Here is a 15,493-nt window from a genome sequence, read left to right as displayed (position 1 = left end):
GCAACAGCATTCTTAAAGGATCGAAGAATATTTCAAACACAGAATTGAAACGACTTTTTAATTTATGTCTACTTCCTTCCTATATCATTTTTAACTTCATAATATAATATCTACTTCATTTTTGCCATTCTCCTTTCTTTTTTCAAAACCCATTTCTCACTTGTATTTAAAACAAAATAGATTAGGAGGAAAAATCCCATGAGAAGTTTGTTCTCCTATCTTATTGTGGTTTTTTTGACCCTGATAGGTGAACAAATGAGATAAGGTTAAAAAATGTTCATTGAGAATTTCCATTCTTCTTCTTCGTGGTTTTAACTTAAATGGCATTCTCAATATATAGCACAGGGGCCAAATTACAGCTTCTTTCCCTGCCATGCTTCTATCAGGTCTCACCAGAAAGAGGCGTTGACAGTTACTAAAGTCTGTCATGACAGACAATTTTGAGATTTTGGTTTTTTTTAATTGTGAAAAAGCTCATGGCCATTCTCACTTTTGTGTTAATCCTCCTAATGTTGCATAGTTCATGAGTAAGCCCAAAGTTAATCATCCTGGTTTTTTATTTCCTGTTCTTGGTGTGGTTAATAGGTTTTTTTCCCCCCCCTCATTCCACTGGTTTTGAGATAATGTATGTTTCTAGTTTTAATTGACTATCAACCTTTGGGAAAAGCCTTTTCTTTGAAGTAGTGAGGTATATTGAAAACAGACATTGATCTGGGGGTCAGTTGTTTTTAACTTACTTGCGAACTAGCAGAATGACTTTAGGCAAGTACCTTACCTCTTGGTGTCAATTTATGAAATAAAGGAGTTTTTTTAAGGTCTATTTCCTGATCTAAAATTCTAAGATATTATTATAACTCTAACTTCAAGACTAATATCTTAGGCTTTTTTGTGTCATTTAGTCCTAACAACGTGACTTCATGTGGTCTCTTATTAGGTCTATGAAGATTGGGATTGTTTCAAAGTAAATGATGTTCTTGAGTTATATGGCATACTATCTGTGGATCCTGTGCTAAGTATACTAAATACTGATGAAAGGTGAGTCTGTTTGCTCTTTTTATTTTGATATAATATTAAACTTTCAGAAAAGTTGCAATATAGTTACAGAGAACTCCCTTTTCTCCTTTACCCAGATTTACCAGTTGTCAACACTTATGCCCCATGTGCTTTGTCATTTGTGTTCTCTGTTTATGCACACATTTTCCTGAAATACTTGAGAGTACGTGGCAGACATCAAACCCTTTTACCCCTAAGTACTTGAGTCATTATTTTCTAAGAACAAGGACTTTCTCATATATAATCAGAGTACAGGTAAAACTAGGGAATTCACCACAAATACATGATATACTCATTCACAGTCTGTACTTTATCTCACTAATGGTCTCAATCGTGTTCTTCCTTCCTTGCACTTGCCCGGACCCCCACCCCCAGTCCAGGAGCCATAGCTTCACTCATCGCATTAATGTGGAATAGTCCTCTGCCTTCTTTTGTTTTTCATGGCCTGGACACTTTATTTTTTTTTGGCTTAAACAACAGAAATTTACATTCCATGGTTCTGGAGGTTGCAAAGTCCAAAATCAAAGCACTGGCAGATCTGGTGTCTAGTGAGGGCCACTTCCTGGCTTATGGCCGTCCTCTCACATTGCAGAGAGCAGACTGCCTTAACACTTTTGACGAGTACAAGCCAGTTATTTTGTAGAATGTCTTTCAGGTTGTGTGTATCTGGTTTTCCTCATGATTAGATTCAAGATAGGAATTTTGTGCAGGAGTACCACGCAAGTGGTGGATGTATCCTTCTCAGGGCATTACAGCAGGAAGCACATGATATCAGTTTGTCCCATTACTGGTAATGTCAGTTTTGATCACCTAGTTTAGGTGGTGTCTACCAGGTGTCTCTCCTATAAAGTTACTGTTTTTCACTTTGTAATTAAGTAATTTGGAGGAAGATACTTAGAAACTATGTAAATATCCAGTTTCTCATTAAACTTTTACTAACTGACTTTAGCATCCATTGATGATTCTTCCTTGAATCAATTATTACTATGATGGTGAGTCTCTAAGTTGTTACTTCTACATTTATTGATTGATTGATTGATTGATTATGCATATTCATGGAGTACAAAGCTGACTTTCACCACTTGTGCCAGAGGTGATGGCCAGATCAATACTATCAACATGCCCACTACCACAAATTGTGATTATTCCCCATGTCTCCCACCCAATTAATACCCGACCTTTCTCCCGTTTTACATTTATTTATTGGCATTCTACCAATAAATGGAGATTTTTCTTCTCTCATTTATTTAAGTAATTTATTTATTTGTATCACTATGGACTGATGGATTCTTACTTTATTCAAAGTTAGTACCATTTATTTTGAGAGTCAAATTTTTCCAGATTTGGCTAGTGGGAGCCACTTTAAGCAGGCTCTGGGTCCTTTTTCTGAGGTGACCTCATCATTTTTTAAAATTTACAAGTATTTTCTGGCATATTAAGCTGTTTAGACCTCATCTTGTTATTTTCCATGCTCCAGCCCAAATATCAGCTATTTTTTCAAAGAGCACCAGTTTCTTTTAGAGAGGAATTATATTTAAAAATCAAGATCTGAGTGCTAGGTGTGCTCATTGGCATCGGGTTAGCTTTGCTTCTAAGCCCTTTTAGCGAACAGAGCTAGAATACATACACACATTTATGTACGTATATATGTATCCACATTTACATACACACACATATGCACTCACATATACATGCGTCTTCATATATTTCTAAGTCTTTTAAAAACCGTGAGTTCATACTATATTTCTAATTCCAGTTTAGCACCACGGTGTTACTCTACTTGTCCTCCTTTCTGTATTTGTAGCTCCCTTTTCTAACAGAAAGAAACTTGACTCCTCTTATCCTCAGTATATCATTTGCTCAATTCTGCCATACACAGAAGGGAATTTCAGAATGGTAACCCACACCACTACAAAACACAAACCTAGAAACTGGAGTTTCCAGATCGTTTTTATTTTAGAATGAGGCTACATAGTCAGAGCACTGCTTTCCAGAGTCACTCAGGTAACACTTCTCCCCCTTCGGTGTGATTTCAGTGTTCATTTCACATACGTTCATTTGTGTCTGCTTGAGTTTCACTTCAGAGTTTCTTCTCTATCTCTATTGTTTCGATTTTTTTTTAAAATATAGGAAATATTTAACATTGTTGCAAATCAAAACTATATGGAAAGATACTCAGAAGTGCTTTCCCTGCTCTCCTGTTCCCACCCAGCTTCCCTAGGGAACCAATCTCAGTTTCTGCTTATCTTTCCTGGATTTCTTTTTTGCAAGAATGATTAAATATGTGTATAGTTTATTCCTCCTCCTTTCTTCTATAAAAGGTGACATAGTATATGTACTCTTTTAGACTTTTTTTTCACTTAACAATACTATATGTCTTGGAAATCCAGATTTTCCTCTTTCTTTTTGTTTTGTTTTGTTTTGATATTGCCAAAAGAAAGGACAGATATTCTCCCCTCTACCGTAGAGTCCTTTTTTGGTTTGGTTTTGTTTGTTTGTTTGTTTGTTTGTTTTTGTCTTTTTCGTGACCAGCACTCAGCCAGTGAGTGCACCGGCCATTTCTATATAGGATCCGAACCCGTGGCGGGAGCATCGCCGCGCTCCCAGCGCCGCACTCTCCCGAGTGCGCCACGGGCTCGGCCCTAGAGTCCTTTTTTGAATATTGGATATTCATCTTGGTTTCTGCATAGGAAGAACTTACATTTTCTACACTAAAAAAAAAAAAAAAAAAAGGTGTAAAACAAAAATTTTAAACAACTTTAAATAAACTTAAACAACAGTCCCTTAATAGTACATGAAATTCCTCATCTTGTCTATTTCTGGTTATGATTACTTTCCTACTTTAGTTATTTCATTACTGAGGCAGTTTAGTTTAGAAGTTAAAGAGCAGAAATTGAAACAGGCGGCCTGGGTTGGAATCCTGATTTGGCCCTTTCTAGCTGTGTCACCTTTGGTTTGGTTTTTTCACTGTAAATAAGGGTAGTTCTGTGGTTTTAATGAATTTGTGTGTGCAAAGCATTGAACATTGTCCATCTCGTGGTACACACTATATATAAAAGGTTGTCATTATTCTCATATTAAGAGATAGTAGTATGAATTTATTTCTCTAGAGTCTGTAGAATCTGTAAAGTATGAAGACCTAAAAAATCTTAGTCATTTGTTTTAATCATCTCACAATAAATCTTTCATCTAATTTAGCAAATCTGAGAAATTCACACTTTGTTTTCATTGCTTACCTCCTCACTATTAAATGGAGGTATCGTGTAAGAATAAAATCCAAGAAAATTAGCAAGATAGAGATGCATGGATTCTTCACATACTGAAAAATAGATATCAGGTGACTTTGAGAAAAAGCTCCCAGTTTTTGATATGTGCTATGAAGTATTTGATGTCTCAGCTGATAGAATATCTGTGTTTTGAAATAACCTGATGAGTGACATTCTATATCCCGTTTATTGCGGTGATAGTATACTGAGTAAAATAAATTGTTCTTGAATAATGGAATAAATACGTTATATCATAATAACATTTTAGAATGAGGAATAACATTTTAGAATGAGTTTCTGTTCTTTGAGGAGATGTATTGGTGGAAATGTTCTTGGCTGGAATTCTAATTTTTTCTTCAGAGATGCATATTATTTTTACATCTGTACAGTTGATGTCTCTCTAAATTGAAGCTTTATCATCTCTCCACAGGGATGCCTCTGCCCTGCTGGATCCAATGGAATGCACAGACACAGCAGAAGAGCAGAAAGTGCACAGCCCTCCTGCTTCTCTTGTGCCGCGGATCCATGTGATTTTAGCCCAGAAGTTGCAGCACATCAATCCATTATTGCCTGCTTGCCTTAACAAAGAGGAGAGCAAAACCTGTAAGTGTAAGTGTTAAAACCTAGCGGACCACAGACTTATCTCAGTGTTTTTCTGGAGCTGCCTGGAACGTGTGGTCATAGAAGAATTGAGAGTCAGGTCTTCATTCACCAGAATAAATTTTTCCAGTAATCTCTGTTTCTTTGGCCCCTTTCCCTCTTAATGTTAATTCTCTTCATTGAAATGTCGCAAAAACAAACAAACAAAAAAAAAAATACACAAGCTGTCAAGATTGGCATGACTTACTGACTAATATTTTAAGTATCTCCTAGTCATCAACTGAATTGAAGTGCCTTGTTCACGTAGTTGTCTTTTACCCTAAGACGCTCGAGAGGAACTGATGTGTGTCTTCTGAATCTGGTCTTCCTTCCTCCTCCAGTCGTTTCAAGTTTCATGTCCGAATTGTCTCCAGTCAGAGCAGAACTGCTTGGATTCCTCACTCATGCCCTTTTGGGAGACAGTTTGGCTGCTGAGTACCTTATATTACATCTCATCTCTACAGTGTAAGTGCTGTGTCCCCAGGGGAATGAAGGGAGTCTGGTGTGTCGAAACTGGAAAAGATCAGGAAAATGTCTGATGCCATTTGTGTATTTTAATTCATTAGGCTTCATCATCAAGTGACTTTTATTTGTTCAGTGTAACAACTATTACACCAAATCATAAACAGATTTAGTTTTTCACCTTTTCTCACAGTTACACATATAGTATTTTGATTGTCCCCTTAAATTTTAGAGCCAAAATCAGATAAAGAACCTGGCTAATGAGTAAAATGAGCTATTTTATCCTTTTTGCATTCCAAACTCTCTGTTTATACATTTCCAAGGCTCTGCTTCTCACAACGAGGTACATCATGTGTACATTTAACTTGTACGTCGACATTTAGCACCCCCTTTGACTTCACCTTATTTTTCTGTTTTCTGATTTCAAAAGTAATGTGCTCCTTCAACAAGTTCCAAGAATGTAAAGAAGAAAATAGAAATCATCTGTAATCTTACCACTTAGAGATAATGTCAGTTAATATTTTTGTACATGTTTATCTTTTTCTGTTTGCGTATTTGTACATACCTACATAGATCTCAGTTATACTCTAAGCACAGATCCATATCTTGCTTGTAGCATTTAATATATATTAAACATTTTCCCATCATAATTCTTCATGACCTTTTTAATGGCTGCACAGCATTTCATTATAACTGTTGTACCAAATTGTAACCACTTCCCTAAATGTTAGATTTTCCTAGTTTTTCTCTACCATAAAAAACACTGCAGTGAACTTCTTTGTATTGCGAATCTTATCTTTCCTTGGATGGGATCTGAGACAGTAGTACATAATAGTTGAGAACACAGACTCTGGAACCAAACTACGTGGGTTCAAATCCTAGCTCTATCACTTGCTGGCTAGAGGAACATGTTACTTAAAATCTCTGCACCTCGGATTTCTCAGCTGTAAAGGGAAGATAATACTACCTACCTCAGATGTTCGGGGATTAAATAAGAAAGCATTTAAGTACTCAGAAATAGTCGCTGGCACATGATCAGCATTTATATAAAAGTACTAATTACTGGCTGTTAATTTTATTGCTGTTGTTCTGAGAAATAACGTAACTGGTCAGAGTGTTCTGGGTTTTTGTTTTTGAGTTGGTGACTGGCTGGTATGGGGATCCAAATCCTTGACCTTGGTGTTATAACACCATGCTCTACCTAACAGCTAATCAGCCAGCCCTGCTTTATTTTTAATGACAATATTAAGCTAATTTTTCTTTATTTTCTTTTTGATGGAAATCAGGAAATTGCTTCAGTATCTTATTGATTTATTTCTCTTTTTTTTTTTTTCCTAGATATACGAGAAGAGATGTTCTTCCATTAGGAAAATTTACAGTTAACTTGAGTGGTTGCCCACGGAATAGTACCTTCACAGAACACTTGTATCGAATTATTCAACACCTTGTTCCAGCAGTAAGATCAATATAAATATCTATTATAAACTTAAGCACACTTAACAAATCCATCTGATTGTCCTTCATTTAACCCAAATCTTTAACTTTAAGAGTTTAATAGATCTCATTTAAGGGAAGACAAAGCCTGCCAAGTTATGTAATTTAAAATGCTCTTTTTTTATTGCTGCCCCTTATTGCCTTAGCACACATTTCTACAAGTCTAACAGTTAGCACAACTGTAGTAACTCCTTTGAAATTATACTCTGTTGATGCCAATTTGTGCAATTTGGTATCTTTTGTGTGCATTAAAATCTTAAATCTAAATAAACTCTAAATTATCGAGCATAATTCTTGTAGCTGAGGTAATAAAGATCTTTATCCCCTTTGCCCCAGCTTTAATTCCTGTTTGGAAAGTCGAGCCACCTGTATTTGCCAGGGCATCTGAAATGCAGTATTTGTGAGGTGATAAGATCTTGGGAACAGGGGGATTGCTTTTGATTAGTCATGTGATTAAAAATACTGATCACCTTTTACTTTGGAAATTTAAAATGTTGAACTAGATCATTCACTGGACCAAATTTACTGAGAGTCTCTAAGTGCTAACGCTCGTCCAGACCGTCCTGCAGCAGCAGGGGACCAGAGAAGAGCAGCGGTTCTTGCTCTCCTCAGACTCACGTTACACTCTGAAAAAAACGTTGAGGACTTAAAGAGCTGTGGGTTCTCGTGTTAATTTACCACATTAGAAATTAAAGCAAAATATATTAAAATATCAATACATTAGAAATAATAAACTGTTACATATGAACATTTTTATAAAAACTTTTCCCAAAAGAGAAAAAAATTAGTGATAAAAGTGAGTTTTCCATATTTGTAAATCTCTGTAATGTCTAGATTAATGCAAGACAACTGGATTCTCATATCTGAATTCTGTCATATCTGAGCTTATTATAATATGATGTTTGACTGAAGTATATTAAGGAAAGCTGGCCTTGCACAGATGGAAAAGTAGTTGGCAAAGGAAGGAGTGTTTTAATAGCCTTTTCAGATAACTGTGGATATTCTTTCTCGATACTAGACCAAAACTGTCAACATGGCATTTTTAAAAATTTATTATTTTTTATTATTATTAGCATATTCATTATTAGAAATCATGATTTTTCTTTATGCCCTTTACCCAACCTGTCCCTCCCCAAACCCCCTTCCTCCCTCCCCCATCTCTAGTAACCTTAGGTTTGTTCTCTCCTTCTGAAAGTTCACAGAATTGTTGTGGTCTTCCTTCCTTCCTTCCTTCCTTCCTACCTACCTACCTACCTAGTGAGAACATGCGATATTTCTCTTTTCTAGTTTGTCTTATTTCACTTAACATAATTTTCTCCAGACTCATCCCATATGGCATTTTCTCAAAGGATAGTTGCAGTATGGAATCTGAAATCCTATCAATGAATGTTTCATACTCTGCTGTAATAAAATTCATTGGTCTGCCTTACACATTGAAAGGTTCTTTTATCCATGCATGATTTTGACCTCATGGACCTCACAAAGGGGTATCCACACAAACGGGTGTTCCCTGGGGGTTCCCTGGACCATATTTTGAGAATTACTGAACTAGATTCTTTGCACTCATGGAGTTTAAATTTTTGTCGTGGAAGACCAACAAATAAACTCATACATAGTATGTCATTTAAGGGTCCTGAAGAACAGTAAAACCCAAGGAGAATGGGATAGGTAGAGCTGGCAGAGGACCAGGGTAGAGTTGCTACCCTGGGGTCAGGGAAGGCCTTGCTGCCAGGCTGTTGTTGACGAGAGACTTTATGGGAGTGAAGGAGCAGACCAGATGGCTGCTGGCATGTGTCCGTCCTATGCAGAGAACAAGCGCAAAAGCACTGAGGCAGCCATGTGGTTGGCACGCTTGAAGAATGCTGGCAGAGGACTGGTGTGGCTGGCGTGAACCGAGCACTGGTGAGATGGTAGAGATCAGAGAGGAAGCCTAGAGCCACTCAGAGCTGTGGGGCCAGGATTGAAGCAACACATACTCAGGACACAGATTCTGTTTTCCAGTGTGGAAGGGTTATCTGAGGAAGAGAGACGTTATAGCATATAAGGCATTCCCTTTACATTCTGCATCACTTTGCAGTGGGTTTGTTTACATTTTCATTTTTACCATATCCCATTCCCCTATATTAGTCCTGTGTTTATGTCTTGCTCGCAGTGTGAACTTTTTCTAAACACTGGCCTCTATAATATTTCAATTAATTCTTACAACAGTTTAAGTGCGAGTGACCTGCCTATGCTTATGTGGCAGAGCTGAGGCTAGACCCTGCTCATGGCCGCCTTTGGTTTTGACAGGCCCTGCTTCTTTGGGGGCTGTTCATTTGTTTCTATAATGTATCCCTACCCCCTTCCTGTTTCCTTAGAATCACTGAGCCAAAATACAAAAGTCTTCTAAATTTTGGCAATATATCTTACCTCTTCCTCGACAGCCTTCCCCCTATTCCTACCACTCCTACCACTCACACTTCTTTTTAGGCTAGAGTGGTAGAAAAGTGGATTGGAATATAAAGCAGAGTGAAGAGGGTGTTGACAGTGGTGGTCTCAGGGAGCTGGAAGAGGAGATGGCAATGGGTTGAGCAGATCCTCACTCTGTCTGGCCAAGAAGGCGGCACGCAGCCTGGCTGGCGTAAGTCACAAGATCTGCAGCACCTCGCCACAGCTCATTGTCCTCTGCTCCTTGATTTTTCTCTGAACAGTTTGTTCAAAAAAGTCTATATTGGTTTATGATCAATGAATATGATTTAATTCAAAGAGCATCCAGGAAATTTAAGCTTTACTCTCCCTGTCATGATGAATAAAATAAACATTTTGTTTTCTGTTTTGCTAGCTAGCTTGTGTTAGGTGAAAGAAGTTGAGCTTTTGGATATATGATATGTGTATGTCAGTTGTCTACCATTTGTTTCATTGGTGAAATACAAATTATTCTTCAAGAATATTGAACAAGGCATTTGAGAATAAAGCAGCTCATAGAATGAATGAAGTTCTAATGTAGGATATAGATATTATTTTTGCTTCTAGGAGTTCAAGAAACCGTGTCGATACCCCCTTAGAAATTTATGTGGTCATTCTTTCCATATAAAATATAATGCTTAACTCCAAATATATATTTTCTTAAAACAGGGAAACTTAGGTCCTTGCTCATTAAAAAATTTTTTCTTGTAGTCTTTTCGTCTACAGATGACTATAGAGAACATGAACCATTTGAAATTCATTCCCCACAAAGACTATACGGCCAATCGCTTGGCCAGTGGACTCCTCCAGCTGCCCAACAATACATCTCTCGTAATCGATGAAACTCTTCTGGAGCAGGGGCAGCTCGACACCCCAGGTGTGTACGTAGACATTTCCCTTCCATTTCTAACTTTCTTCCTGTTAAAGCCAGATCTAGTAATGACTTTCTAAAAGAGTATCTGTGGACTAAGAAAAATTCACATTTAACAAATATAGAAGATAAGGGTTTGGCATATGAATTTGATTAAAGCGCATATTATAAACAAGTTAAATTGTGTTCAACTATGTTTTGTCATAGTATTCTGACATAGTACAATAGAACAAATAGCTTTTTAAAGGCTGAAACTGGGGCCGACCCGTGGCGCACTCGGGAGAGTGCGGCGCTGGGAGCGCAGCAGTGCTCCCGCCGCAGGTTCGGATACTATATAAGGATGGCCGGTGCGCTCACTGGCTGAGCGCGGTGCGGCCGGTCACAAAAATGACAAATAAATAAATAAATAAATAAAGGCTGAAACTGGAAGAAGTTTTTGCCCGTAGTCATCTATTACCTCAAAAGAGAAGCTTAGAAAAGATCTAATAAAACCTTGCTTACCTCCCATTGCAAAGTTTACAAACATTTTTCTGAGAATCTCTGAAAAAAATATTTAATAGATCAGATGGTTTGAACTAACCTCATTTATGGAATATGTTATAAAATTACAAGAAATCAGATTGCTTTATTCGTGCTCAAATGAAGAGAATTAAGATACATTGCTGGTGATAAGTTCAAGAGGTAAAGGTAGAAGAAAAACCAATGTGGATAGGACACATTTAAGGCAAAGGTGAGTATAGAATCAGTAAAATTCAATAATCTTATCTATGTATAAAAATAGTTTTTAGTCTTACCATATAATTCATATCCTGTGAACACACCACCTAGAAAATAATCATACTTATTGGGAACCTGTTTTGTGTCTGCATGTATACCAGATGCTTGGTATTAGATTTTGGGGAGTCTTGGCCCCAGAAAGTTCTAGCTTGACTGATACTGCCTGTGAAGTTTATTACCTAGTGAACATTTAGCTTAGTGACATTTAGCTTAGTAAATTGGATAGTGCCTCATATCCTTTATTAAAGCAGTGAAAACATCATATAATCAATGTCAGCAAAACTAATTTGTTTAGGTGATTAAAACGAAATGACTGAAAATTATTTTTTTGCTTTTCTAGGTGTTCATAATGTGACTGCTCTGAGCAACCTAATAACTTGGCAGAAGGTGGATTATGACTTCAGTTACCACCAGATGGAATTCCCCTGCAATATTAATGTTTTTATTACTTCGGAGGGGAGGTCACTCCTCCCGGTACGATGAGTCATTTTTATTTTTTAACTTTTATGTATTTATTTATTTAAATTCTGGGGTTTTTAAAAATTATTTTTGATTTTACATATTTATGGGGTGCAGAGTTGACTATCAGTATTTGTGTACGGTATGTGGTGATCAAATCAATACTATTAATTAGCATGTTTATCATTACAAATTGTAATTACTCTTTGTGTCCCTTACCCGATTACTCTCTAACCTCTCTCCCCTCCTGCTTTTCTCTCCTTCTGAAAGTTAAGTGTTTTATTGTGGTCTCTCTTTGTTTCTTTTCTTTCTTTTCTTTTTTCTTAGCTCCCACTTGTGAGTGACGACACACAGTGTTTTTAAATGGAGGGAGGTTATGTTGGAAAGCTATCTATATTTTCATTGTTTCTTGGTGCTGCTTATTATTAAGAAGCTACATTTGTTTAAAGAATTGTGTCTGCTGATAATTAATACAGGAATTGATTATTTTGTTCCTGCCTTGGGATGAAAACTTACATCTACCAAGAACCAGATCTCAGCAAACCACAAAACAAGCAAAGCTATTGGCAGTAGAAACTCCCACATCTAGGTACAGAAAGCAGAAGCTTTCAGTAAATCGCCTAATTAATTTCCACACTTCTGTTCTTACTGCCTTTGTCCAGTTGTTTTTTGCTAATCATATGAGAAAAAGTATTTTAGATTTCCTTTTAAACTGTTCCTAATCTCTTGGTAATTATTTGTATGTTTTATGGTGAAATGGTAAGTCATCAGAGTGGCTGATAGAGCTTTTAATTGTGAGGATGCAGAGAAATACCCCCAGTTGTTTAAAGGTGGATAGTTTCTCTGCATAATAGTTTCACCTCCGACTGATGAGAAACAGCCTTGACTAAGGATGAAATGGCTCATTGGTAAGTTTTCTGTGGGAAAGTGTGATTAACATTTTAATTAGCTGCTTTTGTAGAGGCAGGCTACCATTTTATATGTTTACTGATACCAGTGAGGAAACATTATAAGTAACCAAGAAAAAGTTAACTTTTGTAGTTATTGCTGAGGCAGTTATAGTGCACATAAAATAATCTTAAAAACTGACACTCCCCCACCCCCTCAATAATAAATTTTCTAATTCCCTTAGGGGACAATAGAGATGATACATCCTCCTGAGAATGTAGATTGATTTGGGGACCTAGAAAATACTGTGGACTATTTCTCTTTTCAGGCAGACTGCCAGATTCACTTACAACCCCAGCTAATTCCACCAAACATGGAGGAATACATGAACAGCCTTCTCTCAGCAGTGCTGCCTTCTGTGCTGAACAAATTCCGCATTTATCTGACCCTTTTGAGATTCCTGGATTATAGCATATCTGATGAAATAACCAAGGTACGTTTGGGTTAAAATAAAGGATTTCCCTGTGTTGAATTGCAGTGTTCAACCAATTTACATTTATTGTAATTACTGATAAGGTAATTTTGCTATGTCTTACATCTTTTTGTTCCTCTGTTTCTCCATTATTGTTGCCTTTTGTTTGAAATAGATATTTTCTACTGTACCATTTTAATTAACCCTTGAAGTTTCTTTTACAGTGTTTTTTTGAGTTATTTTCTTAGTGATTGTCCTGAGGCTAAAATTAACGTCTTATCTATAGTAAGTCTATTTAGGATTAATGCCTGTTTAATTACAATATACAAAAGTTTTGCTCCTTTATAATTCCATTCCTTTTCCCCTTTTGTGCTGTTATTGTCATGGATATTACATCTTTATACGTGGTATACGCATCCACACATTTATAATTGTTGCTTTATGCAGTTGCCTTTCAAATCAGAGAAAAAAAGTTATAAACAAAAAAGACATTTGTACTGTTTTTTATATTTACCTATGTAGTTACCTTTACCAGTGCTCTTTGTTTTAACCAGTAGGGTTGAGTTCCTCCTGTCTAGTGTCATTTCACTTCAGCCTGAAGAACTCCCTTTCGTATTTCCTGTTGGACAGGTCTGCTTGTGACAGATTCTTTGCTTATCTGGGAATGTCTTAATTTCTTCTTACGGCTAGTTTTGCAGAATGTAGAATTTTTGGTTGATAGTCTTTTTCTCATTGCTTTGAATATGCCTTCCCACTGCCCTCTGGCCTCTGGTGTTTAATGAAGTCAGCTAGTTTCTGATGACCCTTCATACACAGTGGGTCATTTTTCTCTTGCTGCTTTCAAGATTCTCTCTTTGGTTTTTGATCTTTGTGATGGGTCTAAGTATGGATCTCTTTGAGTTTAATCCTTCATTGAGTTTGTTGAACTCCTTGGATGTGCAGATTAATGCACATTTTGGAGAAGTTTGCAACAAATTTGGGAAGCTTTTGGCCATTATTTCTTTAAATTTCTTTCTGTCCCTTTCTCTCCTCTCCCTCTGGCATTCCTATTATGTGTGTAGACACACTTGATGGTGTCCCACAGGTCTTTGAGGCTCTGTTCGTTTTTCCTCATTCTTTTTTCTTTTTGTTCTGCAGACTGGATAATCTGTCACCTATCTTCAAGTTTGCTGGTTCTTTCTTCTGCCTGCTCACATCTGCTGAGCCCTCTAGTGATTTTTGTTAGTAACTATATTTTTCAACTCCAGAATTTCTCTTTGCTTCTTTTAAAAAATTATTTCTACCTCATTGATATTGTCTATGTGATGAGACATTGTTCCCATATTTTCTTTTTGTTCATTATATTCAGTTTCCTTTAGTTCTTTGAATATATTTAAAATAGCCAATTTACAGTCTTTGTCTAGTAAGTCTAGTGTTTGGGTTTCCTCAAAGATAGTTTCTATTGACACCTTTCTTCCCAATGTGTGGACTATACCTTCTCGTTTCTTTGCATGCATCCTAGTTTTTTTGTTGATAACTAGACATTTTAAATAATATAATGTGGCAACTCTGCTCTGAAATTCAGATTTTGGAAATTAAATGTCCCTAGACTTTGTTGTTGTTGCTGTTATCTATTGTTGGTTGGTTGGTTAGTGACTTTTTTGAACTAATTCTGTATAAAACCTGTATTCTTTGTTGCATGTGGACACTGAAGTCTCTGCTCTGTTTTAAACAGAAATTTCTTTCAATGCCTGGAAGCATTTCCAAGTGTAAGTTGAGGGGCTCTGTATACATTTTGGGACAAGCCTTTAACACTCTGCCATGCAGTTTACAGCCCCACCTTAGCCTTCACTTCCTGTTTATGTGGAGCCTCAAGGTTATCCATAGGTGGGAGCTTAAGGTCTCCAAGCATGTGTGTGGCCTTCTAAATTCCTAGGAATATGTATGTGAGGTTTTCAAAACCGCCTATGGGCATCTTATTTCCTAGCTTTTCCATTCATGGGTTTTGGTTAGCCTGTAGTTTGTGACAGCTATTATCCAATATTTCAGACAGCCAAGATGATCAACTTCTGATTGTTTCTGATAAATGCCCTGGGGAAAGAGGCTGTTCACAGGCGGTAGGCTTTAAGTCAGGTTAAATAAAGACAACCTTACAAATAAGTTCTTCCAGGGAACCACCGGACAGGTCACTTCATGGCAGTTCTCTGGGAATGGCTATTTGAAGGAGCTCCAGCCCTGTTCTGCCCTCTTCAGCGGTCACCAGGCTATTGGTTCTCAAGGTTATCACCTGGAGGCTGGGGGGTGGAGTGGAATAAGGCAAGGTTAAAATGCCACAAAGCTCAACATTCTTACCAAGAGCCACCTATTTTTCTTGCATAAACACTCCTTGGATTGTTATATCTATTTCCACAATTTGAAAAAGCTGATTTTGAGCAGCATTCGTGTTGCTGTAATGGTGGGAACAGTTTTCGAAGGTCTATACTCTGCAGTATTCTCTGATGTCACTCTTCCCTTTGTTTAAAGGCATCATGTTTGCTATACAAGTTGCTGATTTCTGTTTGCTTATGATTCTTAAATGAACCTGAGTTTTGTTATTTCGTTTAGGATATTCTCATAAATAGCATTATTATGTGCGTAAAGTTTTGGTTCTCAGTCTTTTCACCACGTTGTCTTGTTTGTCTAAGAGGC

At 37.0% G+C, this 15,493-nt stretch overlaps 1 protein-coding gene across 2 annotated transcripts in view; it reads left to right on the top strand.

Moving 5' to 3' along the window:
• MCMBP (minichromosome maintenance complex binding protein) overlaps positions 1-15,493 on the top strand; it is a 44,865-nt gene that overhangs the window by 26,441 nt on the left and 2,931 nt on the right. Inside the window, exons 8-14 of one of the 2 annotated variants that reach the window (XM_063103072.1) lie at positions 935-1,035; positions 4,750-4,922; positions 5,300-5,423; positions 6,759-6,876; positions 10,071-10,236; positions 11,348-11,481; positions 12,683-12,847. In XM_063103072.1, the coding sequence (XP_062959142.1) occupies positions 935-1,035; positions 4,750-4,922; positions 5,300-5,423; positions 6,759-6,876; positions 10,071-10,236; positions 11,348-11,481; positions 12,683-12,847 (981 nt within the window). Of the gene's footprint in view, positions 1-934; positions 1,036-4,749; positions 4,929-5,299; positions 5,424-6,758; positions 6,877-10,070; positions 10,237-11,347; positions 11,482-12,682; positions 12,848-15,493 lie in introns of both variants that reach the window. The other variant, XM_063103071.1, reaches the window with a different exon arrangement.

This window comes from Cynocephalus volans, chromosome 7, assembly GCF_027409185.1.
Source record: "Cynocephalus volans isolate mCynVol1 chromosome 7, mCynVol1.pri, whole genome shotgun sequence".
Taxonomy (NCBI): Eukaryota; Metazoa; Chordata; class Mammalia; order Dermoptera; family Cynocephalidae; genus Cynocephalus; species Cynocephalus volans.
This window is presented reverse-complemented; position numbering and strand designations above follow the sequence as displayed.